The sequence below is a fragment of the Thalia democratica genome, chromosome 2 (assembly GCF_965202585.1).
Source record: "Thalia democratica chromosome 2, ktThaDemo2.hap1.1, whole genome shotgun sequence".
Lineage (NCBI taxonomy): Eukaryota > Metazoa > Chordata > Thaliacea > Salpida > Salpidae > Thalia > Thalia democratica.
The window spans coordinates 75,796,312-75,822,091 of record NC_139166.1 but is presented as its reverse complement, the minus strand read 5'-3'; the positions used below and the strand labels follow the sequence as shown (position 1 = coordinate 75,822,091).

The following is a 25,780-nucleotide window of genomic DNA, read 5'->3' as shown; positions in this document are numbered from 1 at the left end:
TTTAAAAAGACTTTTAACATTTTTAAGAGCAAAAAAACGTGATTTTTATTTTCAAAAAGTAACCATTTTCGACTGTACAAAGTACTCTATAATATTTCTGCTTTTGAGTTATAAGACCAAATTGTATTATCCTTAAAAGAGCCTATTTTTCTAAGTTTTAACATATGACATTTAAAAAATTTTAAACTAGTTGTCAGAAATGGTAAGTAATACTTATACTTTTTAGTAAAGAATACTTAGTTTAGACTACCTAGTTAAACAGCTCAATAGAACAAAAACTTAATTGAGAGATTTTTGTTTTATAGAAATACTTGACTCAACACTTTTAGTATGTTATATTCGTTAGTAACTACATACCAACTTAAAATTTTCAGTTAGTGTAAATACTTTTTTGTATATATTTTTTAATAAAATTTCTGCATAACACACCAAACATTTTAAATAAGCAATGAAACTCATTGAAAAAACCACCTACGTCATTTAATGAAATGATGTCATAAAACTGCATTGAACGCGGAAATATGAAATCGTGACAAAATTCACGTGATTTCAAGTTTAGTGGGAAAATTATTCTAGTTTGAGCAGCTGTTAAAACAAAGTGTTTTGTTTTGTTCATTTTAATGAGCTTTAATTTAATTAATTTGGTTGTCAAACATGTTTTTAGTTTTTAGTACTGTATGCATTTAGATTTTATATTTTTATTAACAGGACGAAGCTTACAGGTAACTTTTTATTCTTGAATAAAGCTAGTAAAAAAATATAACAATTTTTTTTTAAATATTTTTATAAATACTGAGTATCAAGTTAAAAATTTTTATTAGAGGTTCTTCTAAGCAACCACAATGCAGAAAAGCTTTTAAAGAACTCGTTATACTTTTTAATAGTGTTTGTTTTTACAATGTTTAATTTATCTGTTGGATTCTATAGCATTATAAACTCTATACATTTGAGAAGTACTATTGACCTGCATACATTTTTTTGTTATTTTTTTTGTCATCTAGCTTTGAACAATATTAACCGTAGTGAAATTACTTAGAGTTATAGAACCAATACAATCATTAGCAAATGTGAAAACATCTGTAATCAAAAATACTTTCAGCAAATAATATTTTGCAAAAAACGTTGTAATACTTCTGCATCACATGCTTTATCTTGCAACCTTTGAGTTGACAGAATATTTGCAAGTTTTTACTTTACAGTTATGTCGGTAGTCAGAAATTTAAACTCAAATAGAACTTAATCAAGTCTGATACACTTTTAATCTAATTAAGCTTAGAAAAGCTCCACAATTGAATTATGTAGGCAGCTTCAATTAACAAAAGCATACAGAATACACTACTACAAACCACAAATGATGTAAATGTAACCATATGTGGTTACATGCTTTTAATTAGCATTTTTAAGCAGTTAATAATTAATAATAATGAAAAGCATTTTAATCAGTTCACACCTCAAGTTAAGTCATTTGGAAATATTTACTACTTCAGGTTCATTTATGCACGCAGCATTAAGTTTAGTCATTATAATTATAAAATAACACATAAAGAAAAAGATTGTTTGATGTTATTTTTCAATATTGTTCAAACCTAATTTAACCTAATTCTAACCGAATAAGCATCGGATAACAATTTAAAAAGACTATTTATAACGTTTCACACGACAATAAAAAAAACAAGTTGTCTTTGAAAGTTTAAAATGGCACATAAACTAAAAAAAAATTACCTTTTACGTAGCAATATGGTTATATTATTTTAAATAAGCATTTTTTAACATTATTAACATTTAACAGTAATTTAACAGTAATATTATACATTTAACAGTAATATTATATTTTATTGCACTAGCTATCACATTATAATACGTTTAACTTAAGAACTCCGCCTAGACAAAAATTTCCACATTTGTTTAAAAGTTTTACTTGATATCAGTTGTACCTTTTTATTAATCTAACAAATATTAGAAGCTAATAAATTGATAATGTCTATTTTAACAGCTTAACTCAAGCGAACTGTTTTCAACACTTGTGTACTCATGCCTATTATTACAGAAATTAAATTGTCAATCATTTTTGTTTTAGTTTGCAGGTTTAAAACGGTCTAAAAAGTACTTGTTTATTGGAAGTTAACTGAGTTAAATTAATTCATTCAAAAAGCCATTAAAAATTGAGCAATACTTTTTTAATAATTTTTTTCTCTTCTGGAAAACTTTTACAGCTTTCAATTGAGTTCAAATATGCTTTTTAGTTTTTTATTTTAATTGATTTTATGGTTGCTCTTCTAAAAAAAAGGTTGATTGTATTTTGAGCTTAACACTTTCATTTTACAGTTTACTTTTACAAGCTTGAATTTTAATTTCCAGTCCTGTAGCCAACGGTCAGAAATTCTTGAGTAAAACTTTGCGGGCCGAAATTTTAAGTTTGTATTACAAAATAAAATAATCTAAGTTTATGTTTGAATACTTACTTATACTATAGTAATCACTAACTTATTAAAAGAATTTAGTTTTAGCTGTTATTTGTAATACTTTACAGATAGTTTAACAAATTTAGTTTGTTTTATTAGACATGCTTAGAACAAACTAAAAAGTAATTTTTTCAAAAGAAAGAATGACAAGATTTTTTTTTTCGAAACTTGTATATAAAACAAGGCTGTATAACTAGCTTGAAAGTTCAGTCAGTTATTGATCGCAATTTGAAACAGTGAATATGCAATTAACCAATAGAGAATAATTATCGAATAAACTGAGGCGGTTACGTTTTAAGTTTCTGACCTACAGACGAATATGAAAATTAGTTTCGAAAACCCTGATTTAAAATCTATCTCCGACCAAAAACTATATACTATGTATTTTATCTATAACTTCTTTTACCAGTTATAATTTTTTCATACTTTTTATTTTTTTATTTAGCTGCACGCAGAGGTTTTTGCTAATCATTTCCATGCTTTAAATTTTTGGAAAAACCTTTAAAATTTACAAAAGGTGCTTTGTCAGTCAAAATAATGTATTCGTTTTACGATTGAAAGCGGTCAATATTTAAAATGTTTATTTTGTAATTAACACGTCTAAACTAAGCTCGTTTTTCAATCAATACAGCCACGAAACGAACTGTCTCAACTCGTTAAACATTAAATTTTTTGCAGCTTTAATTGAGGTTAAATTAATTATTTCATATTATTTAGCGATAATTGTTCTAAAAACTATTAAAGTTTTAAATTACTAACATGTTTTTTCTATGCCATAATTTAGGACTTAGAAATATTTTACTAACTATATAATTAGCTTATCTGTTGTTCCATGTTGATTTTCTAAACAACCGGCCAGGTTTAAGAAGCATGTTTACAAAATTACTTTGTAAATTTTAGCAACATTGCTTATTCAAAATAAACAAAAGGTATATTTTGTAAACACAGTCTTGTAAAACTTAATTTGTTTTAAATAGTGTTTAACTAAGCAGTAGTTGTTGATTATTATGTTTTATAAAAAACAGTTTGCAATAAAAGAAAATATTTGTCTAATAACTGTTGTAAACATTATTTTGAAAAGTTACTTTAGACTAATAAAGTGAAATTTATTTCAAGTGTTCTAAAATTTTGTTATATTTTTACTACCATGAGCTTGTAGGTTTCTTTTTTGCACTCTACCAACGAAATATTTTGCACTTAAAACAAACTTGTAAAATCTTTAAAAAATCTTTTAAATCAAAAACACAAAACCTTGTTACGCCCATGTCTGCAATTTTTTTGGCGAGTTGTTAACAATTGAACTTTTCTGCATTTGCAGAAACAAAGCTGTCAGTCAAACACTTTTTTTGTTTTTTAGTTTTAAAATGATGAAAGTTTTTTTTCGGTTTGCGGGTGGAAGTTGGTCATATTCCTACGTGTGCATTCTGAACTAACTTGATTAAAACAGGCATGTTTCCTTATCAAAACGCCGCGAAAAATGGTGCAGTACTTTATTTTAAGAATTTTCGGCTTAAGGAAAAAAATTAAATTCCTCAATTGAGTTTGACTTAACTAATTTTAACTCTTAGTTTAATTTGATTTTACGGTAGTTCTTTAAAAAGGTGGGGATTTTAGTTTTAATTCAATATTTACAGAACTTACAATTAATTTTTACCAGCTAAAATCAGTATTTTCATACTGTGAACTAGGGTGAGAAATATTTTATTAGAATTTTCACTGGCTGCCATAGTTTTAGTTTTATAAGTATAAACTAAACAATCTAGTTTTACGTTCAAATATCAGCTAATCAAAACAGCTTGTAATAAATGTTTTTTTTCAATGTATCAAGTTTTTATGTTTACTTTGCAAGTAATTTTCATATGAAAAAGAAATTCAGAAACGTATGCTATACCGGATTTTCTCATTCGCCATAGTTTGTCGAACCCGCGCTTTTATCGTTAACCCTAACAGTTTACTAAAAACTCAATTAAGTGTATCGATGTAAAGCTGCAAATAAACTAAGCAGCACTACAAATTAAAATCACCCCTAAGGTTAAACAGGTTGTTATGTGTTAACTTTGACGAAAAACGTAATAAAATAGCCATTAAACTAACAAAATTGCCAACAGGTTGTTTATATCTTTTTTTAAGACATCCTTATTGTAATCATTTGTTGTTCTTAGTTTAAAAAAATGTTATTTTTTTTGAAAAATTTCCATAATTTTAAAATGTACACCAAATGTTCTAAAACTTTGCGACATTTTTTCTACCCAAAAGTTTGTAGGTTTTACTTTTGTTTCTTACCAACAATTTGTTTTGCACTCGAAGCCCACTTGCAAAAATGTTACGTTTTAACGGTCATTACTGACAACTAAAATAAAAATCCGTTCCCTTCAACTTTATTATGAACAGAAATATGTTTTTTTTTCCTTGGTGCATTTAGAAAAATGTGTTACTTAAGTTTAGTTTCGTGGAGTTTGATTATTCATTATTGCAAAAAAAAACTTTTCAGACATTTTGTGTGTATTGAATTCGGTCATTAAGTTCGGTCTACAGTGATTATTTTAAAGTAAATTGACTAAATTGAGATTGAAACTTGTATTATATTCAAAAACACCAAGAAACATTTCTCTATCTGTCTAAAATATTTTTTATACTTTCATTTAAGTTTGAGAAATTTTTTTTAAGTCCTAGTTATATTAATTTTATGGTAAATTTTGTAACATCCTTGATTGCAGTAAACTTCGCTGTTTGATGTAATGTTTTAAACAATGTATTTTTTTGTATATAATATGCAAGGTTAAAAAATGTCTTGAAAAATTCAAAAGGTTATTTGTTTTAATGTTATAACTAAGCGAAGAAGAAGTTAAATTCTTAATGTTATGCTCGTTTAAAATCAAACTAACATATCAATTTTTAGTATCTGTACTTGCTTTATTTTCAAAGTTGAAATTTAAAATTCTTACATAAAAGAGAAAATGTTTGATAAATAAAATACTTTCGTCATAATTGCGTTTATATTGTACAGTTTTTAGGTTTGACTGACAAAAAATCACTTTGATTCTTGTTAGCAATTGACAAGTATAACATTTTTTTTTTATTGTATCTTTTATCCTAATAAGGAAGAATTATCAAAGATATATTCTAGTTCAACACTTCAATTTTTCTAAAAGAGCTTTACAACTTATACATATATTGTTAACTTGTAGAAATTTTATTACAAGCTTTTAATCTAAAGTTTATTTGAAAACAGTAGTTTTTTTATCTTTTGACCTCACAGCTAATGAAAATAAAATTGTTAAAACATCGGAAACATTGTTTCAGAACAAAACTACTGTTGTTTTGAGAAAGTATTTTGACTTTGACCTGTTTTTTTAATATCAGTTAGGTGCTTTTGCTTATTACAACTTTGATAGCCATTAATTTCTCATAAACTTGTGTTCTGACTTGCATTACAAACTTACTCTTTTAAATAGTTTGTTAAAAACAGAGTTATAGTTAATTGATATTTTTTAATAACTGTAATCTAAGTTTTTATCAAATTACACTTGGTTAGTTTTTATGTTTAAATTATTAATAACAACACATTATTTTATTTGTTTAAGTATGTAAAAACTTTTTCATTTTTGTAATAGTTTTTGACAACATTTAGTACAAGAAAGTTATTTTGTTAAAAACATTGGCTTAAATTTATTCAATTTATCATTTTTTTATTTATATGTTTTACGTAAGTATTAAAGCTTAGATATGTAATAGTTATCTATAGTTTTTGTTTCAATTTTTATGCAACTCATCAGAATTTAAAACTATTATATATAATTATACATTTATTAAAGTCATGTAAATTTAACTTTACATGAAACATTTTTCGATGCTTAAATTATGAACATAACACAATTTAGATGTATTTTTTATGATGCAACGTTGCTTTAATAATTTACTATACGCTTACGTTTGTTACAAAGATTTATTATCTGATATTTTTGCACCTGTTCAATGTTTCCTGTAGTTGGCGAAGAAACTTAACAGTATGAAGTACTGACGATAAAGATTGCTTTATTACATATTTAAACTATAAGTAAAAATTTTATAGCAACTATTAAAACCTTTATAGTCGTATTATTTTTGTGTTGTGTCAATTACGTTTTATACTCGTTTATTGTACTTACACAATCTATTTCACGGGTTACTATAGTAACCTGAATAGTTTTGTTTGTATTGAATAAAAGTTTTTTAAATTAATAAAAAGAAATTCTAAAAATATGGCTGCATAAGTTACTTAAAACGTTCTCTATTAGTCGATAAGCTTTCTTTAAACTTTGAAATGACTGTAATATGTGCATAAACTGTTGCTAAAAAAGTCGTTGAAATAAAATTAAAATGAAACAGTGTTTCTGAAATTAAAAATAAATCACAATGAAGAGAAAAGTGTTTATCTTTTTTGTAGCAGTGTGTTTTGTTATGACTTATATAACGTGTAGTTGTAATATTAAAAATTTGTATTTACTTTTATTCGTTTTTTTAAGATAAATATTTTACTTTCTGTTTATAAAGACTAACTGATAAAGAAAATGAAATTGCTGTGCAGCAGAAAATCTTTCAGTAAAATGGTTTTTAAAAAGTTTTCGTCCCTAAAAAACATATTGTACTTTTTTTTATAACGCCAACACGTTATAGAACGTTCAACTTTAGAAGTTTAGTTTATATTTTCTAACTTTTTTGTTTGATTTTTATTAACTACATACATTCTTTTTGGTCCAAAAGGAGGTACAAATGATTACTAAACAAAAGCTATTCTTAAAAATTTTCATACCTTTGTGTGCAGTTTATTTTTGGCGAAACATTTTTATCACCTGAACACGCAAATCGATATTTGCAGAGACCTTACTGTCAGTCAAAAGTTTTCTTCAGTTTGCAGGTGCGAATTTGTTTTCTTCCTCCGTGTGTATTCTAACTTGATTAAAACAGGCCTGTCTTTCAATCAAAATGCCATAAAAAAGTGTGCAAAATTTTGTTTGCAAAAATTTTTGGCTTATGGAAAATTTAGAAAACCTCAATTGAGTTTTATTTAACTTGTTTCAACACTTAATTTTATTGAATTTACGGTGATTCTTTTGGAAACTGTTGTTTGCTGTTTTAATTTGAAGTTTTTATAATTTTTAAACTCATTTTTACCGGATAAAATTATATATTTTTATTCTTTGAACAAAAGTGAAAAATCTTAATAATTATTTTTACAGGCTACCATACTTTGCATTTCATGACTAAAAAAATCTGGTTTTACGTTTAATTATCTGCTTAACAAAACAGTTAGTCATAACCGTTATTTGTAAAAAAGATCCAGCTTGTTATGTATACTTTCCAAATAATTTAAAAAAAAATCAGAAATGTGTATTTTGCTTAACAGGAAATTATTTAATGCCTATAGGTCTTTAATTATTTTTGCTTTTGGCGAACCGATTTAAAATTTGAACACTCATAACGCAGGTCTGTAATTCCGAAAACTAAGCTTTCAGTCAATTTTACATTTCGGTTTTCAGGTTTAAAGTGGTTAAAGGTTTGCGTGCGTATTGTAAAATAATATGATTAAAACGGGCATTTTATTTGAACAAAATGCCATAAAAGTTGTGCACTATTCTATTTGAAGATTTTTTGGAAAAATTTTAAAAATTCAATCGAGTTTAAGTTAACTTGTTTCAAAAATTTAGTTGAATTTGGTTTCAAGTAGTTCTATTTTTTTAAAGTGTGGATGTAGTTCTAATTTAAAACTTGCAATATAAATTCATTTTTCCCAGTCTACCAAACAGTTATATACTGTGAACAAGGGTGAGAAATTTTCGAGTAACATTTTTACTGGCTGCCGTACCTTTATTTTTTATTTCGACACCAAACAATCCGACTTTACGTTCAAATATCGGCTTATCAAAACAGTTTGTAATAAATGTTAATGGTAAAACAAATGAAGCTTTTTTTGTTTATTTTTCAAATCGTTTTCGAATAAAAAAATCAAAAATGTATATTTTGCTTATTTTTGTAGTTTACCGATATATGTTTTAAACATTCCCTTACATTTATCATGAAAGATCGTTGATTATAAAACAGTAGTTTTTGTTATTTATTAGTTCAGTTCTTTTATAGATTAAAATTCATTGCTATAAGACTAACCCTTTTTGACTATTTTAATAATAAATATTTGTTTTGTGCAGAACTATTTAAGATACACAAGTGCACTCTGAACTATAGAATTAGCTAATTTTATAATGTTTTTTTTTTAATTTCTATAAGATACAAACTATCTAGATGCAAATATATTGAAAAGGTGTACTAATTTAGTTTCACTAAACTGAAATTTCAAGAACTATTTTATTAATAGAATAAAAGTTTTTTATAAAGTATAATGAGTTAGTTTTAAACTGTCATGACGACAAAAAGTTAAGACTAACATTACTTTAAAATCAGGCAGTAATTATTAAGTTTTTGTTTGACTTTAAATGCTACTTTTGAAACTTTAATTGAAATACTTTTTTTGTTTTCTTTTCAAATTGTGAAAATTTCTATCGAAGCTAAATTTTTATCAATTTTAGACTATGTATAGTGTACTGTACATGTATTTGCTTAAAATTTCATAATATTTTGCGTTCTCTTGAACCCAAGTTAAAGTTTTTAAGTTGCCAATTTTCAAAGGTTAGTTCCGATTTAAAATCTTTTAGCACTATAACTTTTTATTTTAAACTCTTTAACTAGTATGATAGTTTCTTTTTAGTGTAAAGATGATTGCTAAATATATTTGAAATGATAGTAGCACAATTCCAATTCGGACAATTAAAATTCTTTAAAAAACATAGTAATAGGCCTAACTCAAAAAGTATATATACATAAAAAAATACTTTTGTAGGTCTAACTAGTAAGATTATGATAGAAAAATACTATTAATAAGTACTATTCTACTTCAAAATGAATATATTAAGGTATGAACTTAAAAACAATCAAAAAATATTATAACTTTTGGAAATTGAATTTTTATGCATCCATTTGAATTAATAGGAAACATTTTAAATTTAGATAGTTGTTTTTTCTGAAGGTAAATTGTCAGTCAAAACTTGTACTTTGGTTTTAAGATTGGAAATTACCAACATTTAATGTGTTTATTTTGTAATTAACATGATTAAACCAAGCTAAGCTTATTTTTCAATCAAGAAACCAACGGAACGAAATGGATTATTTCATTTATAATTAAAGTATTTTGCAATACTCTCTTGAGTTTAAATCAAATACTTTATATATTGTAGCAGAAATTCTTTTGAAAGCTATAAAAGTTTTCGAACACAAGTATTTTTTTTTCGTCTCTATGCTATAAATAAGAAGTTTGAAGTGTTTATTGGCTTTATGAAGGTTTATTTTTAAACAACTTTGGACTGAGTGAAGGCTAGGTTATTTCATTTAACTTATCTGTTATTTTGTACGACTTACAACATGAGAGTGAACTCAGAAGCTTGTTTGTTGCATGCTGTCTTATTTTCGTAAATTTAGTCTGCTCGAATTTGTTGGACTGCTTCATGTACGTGCCAATACGCTTAAGTGTGTTTGTTTAATTGTTTTAAACTTTTTTATACGCTGCAATTTTAATTATTATCCAAACGATTATTGTAACCCTAACCTTTACCCTAACTTAAGGTATCCGTGGGGTGCGACTCGATAACTTAAAGGTTCTTCGTGCAGCAGGTCCTAGGACCAAATATTTTGAGCGTCTTTTGTCGTTCAATGAACTATCTTTTACCAAAAACTCACTCAAACGTAGTATAAAACCAAACGTTAATGAATCAGTCCTACAAATGAAATCGACGCTAAATGTAAAAAAAACTTAGATGTCAAATTTAAAAAATAAGTTGTAAAAAAATAATCACTAAACTAACAACTTGGAAAACAGAGAACCTTGTAATTTTATTGAAACTTGTTGGCGTTTATTATAGTTATAGCTATCGATTGCTACTAATTATCAAATTTTTTCTATATAAAACTTTCATTTATATCTTTTAAGAAAATTGTACACGAATATTAAAACAAGCTAAAAAAAAGGAATTTTAAATGTTTTTAACTTTGTTATATTTTTATTACCCAGTACTTGTAGGCTTCACTTTTGAACCTTACCAACAACATGTTTTGCACTTGAACCACACTTGCAAAAATCTTACTTTTTTAACGGTGACCACTGACAACTAAGCTTAAAGCACATTCTCAAAATCCACAAAACCTAGCCCTACCCTCAACCTCTAACTTTAATATAGACAGAAACCTGTCAAAACCGGTTTTTAGATATATCTGCAATTTAATTTTACGGAATTTAATTACTCATTGTTGCAGAAATAATCCTGTCAGTCATTTTTTTGCGTATTGAATTTGGTCAAAGTCTGTAGTGGTTATTTGGAACTAACTTGATTAAACATGTATTTTAACCGAAATACCAGGAATTATTTCATTTCCTGCTATTTGTAGCTTTTCTTCAATCTTGTTAATAAATGGTTTAGCGGATTTTTTTGTAAAAATGTTCTTTGCAGTAAACTTCGGTGTTTAATGTAATGTTTAAAGAGTGTGTACTTTAATTTGTATAAAGTTTGCCAGGACTAATTCAGGTCATTAAACTAAAAAAAACTGAAAGCTTTAAACTTTTTTGTTTTAACTAAGCGAAAAAGTTTTAACTCGCCAAACGCTGTGCTGATTGGAACTGTTGTATAAACATGCAAGCTTTTAGTGTCTGTATTTGATCTACTTTTCAAAAGTTCTTTTTTTTTTCTTTACATGTAAGACATTAGTTTTACTTACTATGAAATTTTCGCCACAACTTTGTTTGCTATGATATAAATTTTTGGTTAGTCTGACTAATAAAATAAAATCATATCTCATAATTCAAGTAAAAATTTAAAATACATCTGATAATGTTACTGTTGTCGAAATTAAGCAAAGTTAGCAATGATATCTTATTTCTTATTTCACATTAGATCTTATTTCTTAGGTACAAGTGTACACTTGTCCTGTACTTTGTCATGGACAAGGCATTAGTATCCATGATGCATGGCTCGACAACCACTCGTCGTTAGACCAATTTTTTAAATGTTTATTTTGTCGTCGGTTGAACAAAATTGTACGAGCTTTGCCACTAAAGTTGTATATAGTTGACTTTAAAAAACTTTATTACAAAACTTTAGAGAACATTCTATCTGAAAATTTTAGTTTTGAATATTATAACCTCAAAACAAATAAAAACTAAAAATTTCCAAGTATTGAAAACAATGTACAGATAATAATAAGATTATTTTTAAGTATTTTATTTATGACCAGTTTCAGTAAAAAAATATGACATTATAGAACAATTAGCAAATTAAAACACTGTATTTACACAATGTTGTTTGTATAAAAACATCTAAAAACTTATTCATGCATGAAAACATAAACAAAAATTAAGATGATGCGTATTCAGAACAATACGGAAACAATGTTTAGTAACAGAACTAAAATTGTTTTGAGAAAGTGTTTTGACTTTGACTTGTTGACATAAGTTCAGTTACGTACATTTGCTTATTGCAACTTTCGAAATTTCTCAAAAAATCGTGTTGTTACTTGTACTACAGATTTACTTGCTTGAAATAATTTTGTCATTCATTTGATTTTAAAGGTTTGAATATAACTTGATTATCAATGTCTAACTAAACTTGAATTTTTGTTTTATTTTACTTGTTCAATAATGAAATTTTAAAGTATTTAATTTTTTTTAGTAAGCAAAATACAAATAATTTTAAAACATGTTTGAACATGGTTTCGATAAAAAAATACAACAAAGTAGTATAAACATACTTTTGTTGATGTAATTTTTTATCAGTATAATTTAAAAAATAAAAAGTTAATTATAGTATTTTGTTTTTAAGAATTACAAAATTTAAATATTAACTATAACTATAAATAATGCTTAGTTTTCATTAACATGGTCTTGTTTTAACTCTTTGTTAACCACTATAACGACTTTTAAATGTAACGCAATACGTAATAAGTTTTTTATTACGTAACCTCACTTTACTACTGTACCGGACGTCACATCTTTGAGTTACAAAAATTTAATGATTTTCGCCCAGCTGCTTAGTATTTCCTGCAAGTAGCAAGAAAAACGTTTCAAGTTTTAACCAATGTAACTGTTAAATAAATTTTATTGAAAATATGAAACTTGTAGAATTTCATAGACATTTATGTTTATCATTTATTACCACTAAAAGTTTTTGTACTTTGTAACTATCGTTTATAATCGTTTGACTAGTTTAAAGATTACTTTAACGGCCATAAGGTTTAATTTTTTATTTATTTTACATGTATTGTTCGTCTAAATTCTTATATTTACACTGCATAATTTACTTCAAAGCTTAACTGTTAGCTGGTGGCTGTTATTAAACTTTACAATACTCTTATAAGTAATTATAATCTTGCTTAAGTTTTAGTTTCATAATAAAACAGCCAACTGCAAACGATATGACAAAATGTCAATCTACTTATACAAATACGTTACAGTGGTATGAATTACAAAAAGGGTGTTAACGTAAACACTTATCGATGTTAAAGGTCATACGAGACTCAGCTCGTTTACTTGTATGACTTGTATCATTTAATATAAAGTTTAACAGCAGCTTTCACTACTTCCGATAAGCGTAAGAGAAACAATTTTCAAAAAAGCCCTTAGGGTGTTACGTTTGAGCGAGAAAGTTTGAAGTTACATCATTATGTCGACATGTGCTTGAGAAATAAAAAAAATTGTGTTTCATTCAGATTTATTCACAAGTTTTGTTGATGTTTTTTTTACAGATTATTGTATTTCAGATTTTTGATGTTGAAAAAAAACTGTATTGTTGTGTTTTCGTAGCTTAAAATTGAGGTCTTTGCTTAAAAAATGTTTCCGTTAATATGCAACTGTTTTTCGCTTAAACTGGTTAGCTTAACTTGCTATTGTTACTTTTTAACAAAATAGAAATAAATCGTTGTTTTATTGTATGTATATTACAGTATTCATGTGCAATGAACATAAACAATAAGGCTTTATAACAACAAAAAAATTTTGAAGACTTTAATTAGTGTATAAGCTATTTTTATAGCTTGTTGAATATGTAGCTTTGCATGAGGAAAAAATCACTGAAGCAAAACGAGAAAATTCCAAAGGCACATGTATGTCTCGTTTTAGCAAAAAGAAAAGTTCATTATTATTATTTTTTTGTTGAGAGCAGCTTAGTATTTATATAAGCTTTGAATTCAGACACTAAGAATAAAGTTCAGCTTTAATACATACTGATTAGCAAAAGTTCTTTTAGATTTTCGGTCGAAGGTATGTTTTAAAAATAAAGTATGGTAATAATTTTGATATAATTTAAAACAGTTCATGAACAAATGTACAATTAAACATGAAAGTTGTAAACGTAGTTTTCAATGTCTTCTATATAACTAATTTTGTTTATTAGTTTTATTAAATGATCAAAAATATGTCATGTATAAAAATATATATATAAGTTTTTGAAATAATTTCGTAGACAAGTATGTGATATATCGGTTATTAATTAGAAAAGACTGTTGATTATTTAAAACAAACTTTTTTTAATAATGATAGAACTTTTAAAACTTAAAACAATAAAACAACTAAACTTTTGGTCTGAATGTTTTTCGTCTAGTTATTTTTTGTGAGCTAACAAATTAAACAACAAATATCAAAGTTGTCTGAAAAATTAAGTAGTTTAATTATTTTCAAATATCCAATTAAAATCAAACTAATTTCTATAAATGTAATAGAATAAAAAAAATTAAACACTTTTTCCACTTAAACATTTCTTCTTCTTTAGTATAAACCAACCTACTTCAATTTTTTTACATATTTAGTTTACACGTTAGTTTTAATAATTTGTCTTAAAGGAACTTTTTCAATAAAAACAAAAGTTATTTTTGCTCTTTGTTTTGTTTTTTATCATCTTACTTCATTATTGCTCAAATTTGTCATTTTTTAAACTATCAAGTAATGTGTCTTAAAAATTTTAAATATTAAGCGAGCTCAAAAAACAAAAAATTAAGAAAACTGAAGATAAAATTTTAAATAACTTAATATTTGTTTTAATAGTTATCGAAAAGCTTTTATCGGAAGCTATTTACAAATTTTGATCGTATAACGAAATTTAATTAAAGTTATTTTGTACTAAAAAAACTTGATTTTTTATTTTTAAAGATCACATACAGACTTAACAAAAGTCTAAAGATGCATATTTTATTATCAACTTAGATAAATAACAATAAAACTAAAAACAACTGTAGTGTACCAGTACAGTGTAAACACTTACAGCCGAGATAATGTGTGTTTAAAATATCTGGTCTAATCGCAGAGTTAATTCTTTATACTTCCTTCATACAATCAACAAATTATACACTTTACAGCAAACACAAGATAAATGTACATTAACATGGACGGTGCAGAGACAATCGCAGGAAATGGAGCACCTGGAATCGACCCTACTCCAGTGAGTTTGGAAGAAGGTAAAAACCCCTTCACCGAAATTGAACTCATCAACCTCCGCAAAATTAAAAGTGGTTGGTCTTTTTTTTTTATATAATTAATTGTGTTTAAACTTCGACCAAGAATATTTATACTTATTAGTGATTCTTAACTAAAATAAAGAACGTATGAAAGAGTTCTGTTGCAATTTAGGTTGCTACAACAAAAATACATTTTTAATTTCAAAGTTCAAGTATTTTAAGTTTCAAGTTTTTTAATTATATTTAGAAATGTATTTAGTTCAACATAAGCACTAAAATATTCCAAAGCACAAATCGTAGCATTTGATTTTATGTTGACTGGTGCAAACTATGTTTAATAAAACCTAAACTTAAGTCAAAAGTCTGATTGTGAAACTTAAGATTACAAAACCTCATCTGACTTTTTCTGACAATTTTTAGTCAGCATGAAATCAGAGATAGGTACTAAATGTTATATGGTTGATATGGTTTGTATAATACCCGTAAAAAATTTTTGACAGAAATGCATAATACTTTGTTTTAATAAAGACTGTATTCCAATTAGAAACAAAATACGTTTTATTATTTCTTACCTAATTTTTTCGAAATACTAAACGTTATACCGTTTTAAAAGTTTGTAAAAATTATACTCAAAAAATAAAAACAAGCAAAGCGTTTATTTAAATTAGGATTAGAATTAATTTAACACTGGCTTTATTTTTGACAAACTCAAATTAATTAACATGAAGAACAAAGTATTGTACGATAAGTGTACAAACATATTTAAATATGTCTAAGTTTAAAATTAGAAAGGACTTGTTTCATATATTCATTCATAGGTTTAAAATTTTTATGCTAAACTCGATTTTAGAACTGCTATCAAGTGATTTAAATCATTAATTTTTTACAGAACTTTAGAATTATTTTGAAATTAAAATTTTCGAGACATTGCCATTTAAGTTTTGCTTCGAAAAAACTTAAAAACCGATGTATATTTAAAATAACTAAACATTGACACTTAAAACTAGTTTATTTTCGTCAAAATACACGCGTAAGATTATTAACATTCTTAATGTTGCAAAGTGAGCTGACGTAGGCTTTTTTACGTGATCATAAATCACAGTTGTGCTGTTACAACTGTTTTATAAATATTAATTCAAAACTTAACCAAAATGTACTTAACATGATACATTCACTTGTTTGATTTTTAACACTGAACAGGGCACATTAGATAAAGTGTCGGTGTTATAGTAGTTTATAAGTTTAAAACTCAAATTTTAGACTACTGTTTTATATAACAAAAGAACCTTGTGTGTTGCACTTATCTTTAAAAAAACTTTGGTTTTTATACCAAATCAAATGAAACTATTAAAAGTTAAAAAATAAAGTTTCTATGCGCAAAATAGATCAGCAGCCTGCAAACGAGGACATACTGACACTCGTAAACAAACCGAAACACAAGTCTGACCAACTGGTCCACACCACCAAAATACACGGGGCCATTCGGCTGTCCTCAGGTCTCGTTGCCATGGTGGTCATAGTGATGACGGTCGTCATCAAACTGTCATCCGCACTCAGTGACAAGGTGAGATGTTTTTATATTGTAACTGATATAACTAATTAAATTAAAGTTTAGTTATGATTCGGGCTTGTTTCAAAGGACTAAAAGCTTAAAGTTAAGAAATAAATTGTAAAGTTGTAAGACACTGCAAAGTGTTTGTACTTTGTAAACTAACATAAATAATTTTCCTCGTAAATGTTTAATTGTAAAAACACTATTTAAGCATTAATTTAGTTAAATTATTAAAACGTAAACTTTCAATTTATTTTAAATATTTTACCAAACTTCATTTCAAAAAATCTTAAAAACTTGAGGCAAAAATTATTCTAAATATTTTGCTAAAACTTTTATTTTCAAGTAAAAGTTACCAATAAGTCTTAAACTAAAAAAAAACTGCATGTGAATGTTTGAAACGTAAAAAGTCAGAGCTTAGTTTAATTGTACGCGTGATTACTTGTAAATATGTATTTGAAAGTTTTGTTTTAAATAACATTAATATTGCGACGATTTCGAGCAATAAAATAAATGCACCTGCAACTTGAAATAATAAAACATCGTATAAAAAATGAGAAACAGCACAGAGGCGTGTAGAGGGCGTTTAAACTGGAATTACTAAAGCTTCATTAACTTTTCGTGTTTATTTGCATTTAATGGGCAAGTTTTGTGATCCTACAAAAAAGTTAGTTAGTGTAAAAAAAATTTCAAAAAGTTATAATTTTGCTAAACAAAACTAAACATTTGCAAATGTTGCAAAGACTCATACAATACAAAAAAAAAACTTCAAATTGTAAAACGAACAGAATGGTTTTGAAAACCCCTAAGGCCTTCACATACTTCACGCTAATTAAATAACTCAAAATTGTATTTTACAAAGTAAATACTCTTAAAAGTTTTTAATTCTGTTGATAAAGTATTGTTTTAAGTTAAATTTTTCCAGGCAAATGGTTTAAATCATTTATTTAAAAAAGTATTGTAAATTTTTTGCTAGAAACAATCATGCTAAAGTTATTTCAATTAGTATTTAATATGTAACACATGATTAAGAAGCTCATTAACCACAGTAGAAAAACAAGTTTATTTGGTCACATTGTTTCACATACGACAATAACGAATAAAAATTGTTTAATTGACGTTGAAAATTGTTTCAAATTAAAGCTTGATTGTAAATACTGCCTTTCTCAATACTGTAAAATAAGTTTTCTTACGTAAATCTGCTATATGTTGATTTAAAACTTTTCAAATGAATTAATACGTTTAGAATTTGTTTACTATGACTTTTTTTAATTTAATGAAGCAAATGTTTACAAAAAGTAACACTATTTATTGTTTATTAGTTTATTAGCTTGTATATGTTTATAAAATAAGTATTGAAAAAAAAAGATAAAAATATATATCAGAACAAATTTATAGCTTAAAATGTACTTGAACAGACATAAATGTTTAAACTATGCTTCAATTCTACATATTATTTCAGTAAGCTACTAATCGCTAAATGATGAAATAACATAGTTATGATATACATAAATGCGACAAGTGTTATTTCAGAATATTATAAAATTGAAATCGTACCTTAAAAAGTCAGTCATAAATTGTTTCAACAAAGTATTTAAGCTAATTTCTAAAGCTCAACTACTGATACTGAATATTTAATGAAACTTGCAGCTTTGTACTAATTAAAATTTCTACCTACGCTTTTGAAAAATACACAGTTGATTATAAAAAGCTATTTTAATGCTTTGGTGTGTTTTATTTTCAATAAAAAAGTAAACAAAACTTTTAACTGAAACAATTGAATACAGTTGAACAAAACGGTAGAAGACGTGTTCATATTGATCTTGTACGTTGTGAGCGACCTGTTCATTATTGGTAGCTACTTGTACGGGCATTACTTCAAAAAAGAAATGCTCACTCATTCCAGATCCACTCGCAGTAGTAACCGATGGATTAAAGGTAAGATTGTATAAATTTAGAAATATCGTTGTGCTCCAGTATTTTGAGATAAAAAAACTAAATGATCTAACATAATAGTAGTAATGATAAAAATGTATAACTTAAAATACTTGATTTGTATAGTCAGTTTTTTTACATACTTCCTTTAATTTTAAATTAATACTTTTAAAAAGTTCAAGTATGTTGTATTGGTTTTAAAAAACCTTTTATAAGTTGTGTTTAGATTACAAAGATGAAGTAACTAAACACATGGTTTAAGATTTGTATTCCTAACAATTACGATTGTGATACCAACCTTATTTTAAAACATACCACATTGTTACTTACTTTCAGGGCTCATAGCGTTGTTCGCGATGGCGATAGTGCTGAAGGACACGTTATTGTTCATCGCGCAGTTCTACATAGACCTCGACGAGTGTGGGGGGCAGCAGATCAAGGCGGCCAAGTACTTCTTCCACGGCACTTTCGTCATGCTGCAGGTCATGTACTTGTTCAAGTACGCCAAAGTTTTCATCACCCACTGCTCCGGGGGCACCAGGTATTTACTGTTTGTACTCAAAAAATTCAGATTTTGAATTCGTTTGAGTACATTTTTTGTAACTCAAACCTGTAGCTTCAACCTGTTTTGTTGATATGTTAAATGTAATTTTTAAGTACTTTGATACATTACGTTGTATTAAGTATTGGGAATGTTATAGTAAAGTTTTAATTACGTATACTGGTTTAAATTTTTTTATCAATTAAAACTATTCAATTAATACACAGCTTAACTATTACATTTTATTTTGCTTGTGTATTTAGTTGTATCATGTATATGATCATATCGGTATAAAAAAAGCAATAACTATAAAAATAAACTTTTACTAATTAACTAAATAATATTGTTAGTGATCGGTTTTAATTATACTTTAGTTTGTAACACTTTAAAAATATTTTTTGTTTTTGTTTATGGAGCATCTTAATTAGGGGCGGTGGGCAAAGTACCAGCCAACAAAGATCTCTGACTCGCGATGCATTTTTAACTCGAAAAAAAATTATGCGTTTAAGTGAAATATAAATAGAAATTTTGTGTAAACTTCACATCCAGGCTGCAATTCTCAGAAATATTTAACGTTTACTGATTAGTTAAGTTCAAAATTTTTGAATATGGCTAGCCGATTAGAAAAATTGTCTCTTCCCTTAATCTTAACTATTTGAATTAATCGTATGACGTAAGTTAAGGTAAAAATAGTTTAATTTAAACATTAGCTGTAACAAAATATAAACGAATAAAAAAATGATAAAAAATTAAACAAACTGCTTGTAAGACAATCGCTTTATCAGGTTTTTGAAACATTTATACGAAGTTGTGCATTAAAAATAAGTACATTAACAAGACTCAAACGCACTTCAAGATGAGAAAAATCAACTATACAGGTTTTATACAAAATTCTGAGTAGAAACAAAACATAAAATTAAATATTTTTTTATCTTTACAAAGTTGGAACTGAACTCTGTGTACTTTCAACACATTGTTAGTAAGGGTTAGCTTTTCTTTGGGTAAAAGCTGTCGAACAACCAAAATATGTCGTTTTTTAAACTTGATAAGCAGCTACTTCTTGCATGTTTGTAAGTTGTACCGGTAATAAAAAAGAAGCTAAAAATTTTGAACTTAACTAATCAGTAAACGTTAAATATTTCTGAGAATTGCAGCTTGGTTGTGTTAATCATTTAACCACCATAAATTGCGTGAACTCATTAACTGACTTTAATAGTAACAATGTTTCAGGATGGGATTAATGATAGTGATAGCAACAAACATTTCAAGCTGGTTAGCTGCAATTGTAGACGAAACTCTGATTGCGTTAGAAGAAAGAAGCTATTCACACGGAAGTTAGTTTTATTGTCAAGTTTTTTTTGAACAATAGCTTCAAAGCAGTTTAAAAAAGCCAAGTTACACAAAATGAAATGTACTTACCGTGTATTTACAGTTTTTGTGGTATAAAATTTTTAACTAAATACATATAATTTAGATTTTAAGCTGTAGATTAAATAAAAATTTAACAGCCTTTATTTTTATGTTACAATGACTTATAAACAAAGCAAAAGTAACTTCACTTCTATAAAAGCTTGTTTTGATTGCTTTGGTACGTTTGCTGCAAAAAAGAACTGAAACTAACGATAGTAATTGCTAAAACTAAGTTTTTATTTTTTTTTATACTATTGCATAACTAATTTTAACTGTATAAACATTTGTTTTTTTATTAAAGAAACTGGAATACCTCGTTATAAAACAGGTTGTTAAGCAGACTTTGCTTTATTATTTTTTAAATTTTTCATTGTTTTAGTTCCTCTTTTAGTTTTACACAGTAGTGAATAACAACATGTGATTGCTGTTACTAACTTTATTTTTTCAAATGCACTTTTTAGTAGCACAAATAAACGATGAAGATGGCGATTTTGATGATGACGATGATTTCGAAAACAGCATGAAAGGTTTTATTACAAAAGCTTTACATATGAAATTTTCATGATAAGTTGAAAATTGCATCATTTTAATCGTGGTCATGCTTAATAATACTCAAAAAATACTCTTTGTTAACAAAAGCATTTTTTTATAAAAGCTTCAAATGTCTAATCTGATTTGATACATCAAGAACCACACAAAGTTTTATTAAGAATAATTAGTTAATTTACTTAGTTAGAATTTTTTTTAATTCCAAACAAAAGCTATAAGGTTAAACAACCTCATTTAAACACTTTCACCTTCAAGTAAAAACATTAAACTTTGCATTTTTGACTTACTATGAGCATTATAATTAATGAGTTAAAACTTAAACACAAATTTGCACGTGCGCTGTCATAAATCATTATTTTGTTGAAATGATGCACGGTTTATTTTGCATGAGATAGTTTATTGAAAATTTCCATTTTAAAAACTTCTAAACTTTATTTAAATGAAATTAGAGTATATTCATATTTAAATAGATTTTTTTTGTTATTACAACTAAGTTTTATGTATATGCTCACCTTTATCTTTCATTATGACATAACTTTTGTTTTATATTAATTCACAAATATTAAAAAGGACACTTGCTATCAAATAATAATAACAGATATGGAAGAAATAACATAAACAAACATTTCTATAACTTATTTTACTGGTTAATTCTTTTAACATAATAAAAAATAAAACACTTAACAAATTTTAAGAGTCAAAAGCTTAAGATAAAAAACAAAACAGTCAAATAAACATTTTATTAATCTATTTTACCCCAGAAGCGAAGAAGGACGCTTGTTACTGCTCAACCGAGTTCTGCAAGGCCACTCACGTCGCCGAGAAGTTCCTCTTCCCGTTCATGATCGAGTTCTCGCTGGTGGCCTCCATACTGCTCTTCATCACGTGGAACAACGCCGGCAAGAAGGCCCCGCCGGCCGAGAGCGTGGTGAAGCCCAGCTACAAGTTTTACAACAACTACACGGGTTGGTTTTGTGAAAAGTTTTACAACAACTACACGGGTTGGTTTTGTGAAAAGTTTTACAACAACTACACAGGCTGGTTTTGTGAAAAGTTTTATAACAGTTACACAGGTTGGTTCTGTGATTGATGAGCTAAAGCGCTTGTTTTTGAGGCTGTGTGTGGGTATGGTTTGGAATAAATATGACAGTTTATTTCCATTTATTTAAACTTAAGTCTATGATATTTACATATTATGCAAAACATAAACCTTCACAAAAAATAAATTTTAAAACAAATATTTTGCATATCTTTTAAAGCTGTTGATTGTTTATTAAGTGCTATTTGAGAATAATATAAAATGAATTGTATAGATTACTAAACATTTACTGTTCTATAAAATTTATAACGTTAAAAACCTTAGTCCACTAACTTACAACTTATTATATTATAAGAAACAAAAAATTAACACTATGTGTATCAACACAGGAGCCGGCATCGGAGGTTTCGCGCTGATTGCTACAGTAATTGTGATAATTGTTTTGGGGACGCCCCCAACCGAATACAATTTGGATAATGTGAATTACACTGATCAGATGAACATGAACTTCGTATCTGTTCATCAGGGTTATTTTGTTAGTTGTTGTTTGTGTATTATGTACATGATAAGACTTTAGGTGATGTTTTTACGTTAAAATAAAACTTAATTACAAAGAAGGAAGTTAGCACAAAGTATCAATTTTCGTCCTAAAATAATTACGCTTTCTAAAAAGCCGAACTAAACTGTATTGGACTTTACCTGTGTAAAACCTATCTATCGAAGCTATACTCTTACTTTTGAATAGCTAGTTTTACATGTTTAGTTTTTTTCTTAAGAAAATATCAACTTGTTCCTCACCACTATTCACCATTGGTATGAATTTTAAATAACATTTTCAATCAGGTGGGATTGGAACTGGTGATGATAATGGCTTGCGTGATGGCCTTCTACTACTTCGCCATGATCCGAAGACCCACAGAGGATCCTTTGGCTTTGGACGTGGTTAGTTATTTGGCTTACTTGTTGTTTTGTCTATGTTTTACATAGGCGAACAAAGTTTTTATCTTAACTTTGAAACTCTCTAATAAGTTTGTAAAATAGTTGAGCTCAGACACTGAAGGTTTAAAACATGGGTTTGTTCAAAACTTAAAAAAACAGGTCCTCCTGTTCATCTGCATCATAGGCCCCTTCATACTCAACTGCTTCACGCTGCTGGCGGTTTTCGCGGGAAACGACGATCAGGGGTACGCGCGGCCGGTCACCGTCATACAGCCTCTGGTTGACATCATCCAGTGCTGCATTCAGGTGGTTGTCGTTTTGAAATTGTCTGTTTAACAGTTTCAAAAGTTTTTGCTACACTGAGTTGTGCAACTATAAAGTGTCTTTTGTTCAGTTAAGAGAAAGCAAATGTATGTACAAGATCTAAAGTTATTAGAATAAGCAAAACTAAGGCTATGAAGTTTTATAAATACCATTAATTTACAGCAAAGCATGTTGATTTTACTTCTCAAATTTTTTTAATAAATAACTTGGTGGACTAAAGGTCAAGTAAAACGACTAAAGGGAATTTTGAAAGCTTTTCTTTTTATGTGGTTTTATAAATTCAATTTTAAATAGCTTTATATTTTAGCTTGCCATGATAATATTTGGTTTGGAACGTGAACCAGTTATAAACCTGGGTCATCATCCCCATTACAAACCTAAGAAGAGGAGAAAGATTTCAAGGGAGAGCAGGTAATGTCGTCGTATTTACTAAACTGCCTATTTTTTGAATTAAAAATTATCAGCTGTTTCTTAATTTAAAATTTTAGCATGCTAGTTTTAAAAGATTAACAATCGTTTCCAACAAGTGTAAAACAAACGACTTTTTTCATGAAAATTTAAATAAACAACCAGCATCCAATACTGCCGCTCTCAAACTTCGACCATCCGACGAAGTGTGACGTCGCAACGGCTTTCGTCGGAGTCTTCAGCGGAGGGAGGGGCGGCACAGGGAGAAATTACCTCCGTAGAAGAAGGTACTTCCAACGAAATAAAAAATGTAAACTTTGACAGCGCCAAGAACTCGGTCTCGTCGGTGGCCGCCGGAGGGGCTGGAGGAGCGGACAACGTTTTGTTCGAAGGGGAAGTCAACAGCGGGGGAAAGGAGAAGATGAAGATCGGCACGAGAGTCCTGCGCAGGATCAGGCACATATCCACCAACCTGTACCCGTACAGCAAGCGGGAAGCCAGGAAGCGCAACTCGACCGAGACCTCCTCCATAATGTCCGAGGCCACCGTCGCCACCCCCGACGAGCCGCGCCTGCAGCTGCGAAACGTGCTGATGTTCCTCATACTGACCAACGTGTGCCTGTGGATCGTGCAGTCGCTGGAGGGCACCGCCTTCACCCTGCACACCTACCAGTCGGTGTTCTTCGGAACGCAGGTGTGGACCACTATACTGATGATATGCCGGCCGCTGAGCATCTTCTTCAGGATGCACTCCGCCGGCTGCTTGTTCGAAATATGGTCTTACGCTTGATGCGAGCCGACACATTAAAAGGTTCAGTTTGGCCTGCCTGTATGAGAGCAGGTTGTCAGCCAGCGTTTTTTTTTTCACGCTTCTCCCGCAGACTGCTCGGATTGGTTTGTCAAATTGACAACTTCTTTAACGAAAATTCCAATTAACAGTTTTCCTTTAACAGTTTTTTATACGAATTGATTTTTTTTTCTTGTGCTTACGCTTTTTAATTGTTTTAGTCTGGTTTGTTGAAAAAGAATTATCAAGCTTTGTAATAAGAGTTCTTGAGCAGCCTTTAAGGCTTTCAAAGTGCTTTATACAAAGGGCTTGAATGTGGTAAAGGTTATTTATAGTTATAAATACGTATTAAAAATGCTAGGCATTTAGATTCCTTTTAAAAATCTAAATCATCTATTCTATTATTCAGGCCTAACGTCGTTTCTTTAAAAAATTACAGTAGCTTTTTTCTAAATTAGTTTTGTAATAGCGTTTGTATAACTGTTCTTAAATTTAAATGAAAACTCTAAAATTTTTATTATACCATTACAGCTATTTTCATTTCCTTTTGTTATTTTGGAGTAAATACTAGCCGTACTTAGTACAGTGTTTATTTTCACTATGTAGATTAATAGTAAAATTATAACTTACCAAAATCGAAAGATTTTTATCAGTGTACTCAAAGCCAAAAATACATGAGCTAGTTCTTTTTTCTTTTCTAACATATTTGCGTTTTACAAGCGTAAAGTGTGTAAGTATATTTTAAGTTTGGTGCTTTTATTCCTTTTTTTTGGTTTTATTATGAAGCTATATGCGTTATTAGTTTCCACTGTATAACTTTATCAAACTTTTTTACACGTTTTAGTGTTTTATGAAATTTTTTACTAGAGCGTTTCAGTTTCATTTTTAACATTTTGCCATATTTTTCACTTTAGAAAATGTGTCTTACGTAATAACTCTAGTTTGAAATTAATCATTTTATTCAAATACCTTGTATAATTATTACTAGACAATGTACGTTTTAAAATTCGTTCTTTTAATAAATTAAAAAAATATCAGTGTTCTTCATTTTCTTTGCGTTTAAATATAATAAGTAAATAATCAAGAGAAACTTAAACGCTTTTCAATTTATCAAAAAACAGTCTCTATTAAACACTACTTTTTTAAGTTCTAACAAAAAAACGTATTGTATCTTACGCTGTCAGTTAGATTCTAAATTTTAGTAAAAATTTTCTGTAATCTAAGATATTTTGTTGTATTTTTACAAAATAAAGGTTCAAACTTTAAGAAATTTTGAACTTGTACATTTTATATATCGTGAGAAAAATCT

The 25,780-nt window shown here is 27.8% G+C and overlaps 1 protein-coding gene across 4 annotated transcripts; it reads left to right on the top strand.

Annotated features, from left to right (window-relative positions):
• The first annotated feature begins 13,693 nt into the window (after positions 1–13,693).
• LOC145849692 (proton channel OTOP2-like) lies at positions 13,694–25,496 on the top strand. 4 transcript variants are annotated; one of them, XM_082954714.1, is made up of 13 exons: positions 13,694–13,797; positions 14,889–15,041; positions 16,373–16,551; positions 18,327–18,477; positions 18,811–19,015; positions 20,246–20,349; positions 20,887–20,952; positions 21,736–21,939; positions 22,403–22,548; positions 22,857–22,955; positions 23,112–23,258; positions 23,584–23,687; positions 24,009–25,496. In XM_082954714.1, the coding sequence occupies exons 2-13, from the start codon at positions 14,903–14,905 to the stop codon at positions 24,472–24,474; spliced, it is 2,010 nt and encodes a 669-aa protein (XP_082810840.1). In that variant the 5' UTR covers positions 13,694–13,797; positions 14,889–14,902; the 3' UTR covers positions 24,475–25,496. The 4 variants fall into 4 exon arrangements, with proteins under 4 accessions (XP_082810840.1, XP_082810837.1, XP_082810838.1 ...); XM_082954711.1 differs by having other exon boundaries at positions 23,850–25,496; XM_082954712.1 differs by lacking the exon at positions 20,887–20,952 and adding an exon at positions 20,727–20,753 and having other exon boundaries at positions 23,850–25,496.
• The last annotated feature ends 284 nt before the right edge of the window (positions 25,497–25,780 follow it).

Coding starts and splice junctions, on each gene's coding strand:
- LOC145849692 (XM_082954711.1), top strand. CDS start 14,903: ATGTACATTAACATGGACGGTGCAGAGACAATCGCAGGAAATGGAGCA. Junction 19,016..20,245: donor CACTGCTCCGGGGGCACCAG/GTATTTACTGTT, acceptor ACAATGTTTCAG/GATGGGATTAATGATAGTGA. Junction 22,549..22,856: donor CTGTTCATCAGGGTTATTTT/GTTAGTTGTTGT, acceptor ATTTTCAATCAG/GTGGGATTGGAACTGGTGAT.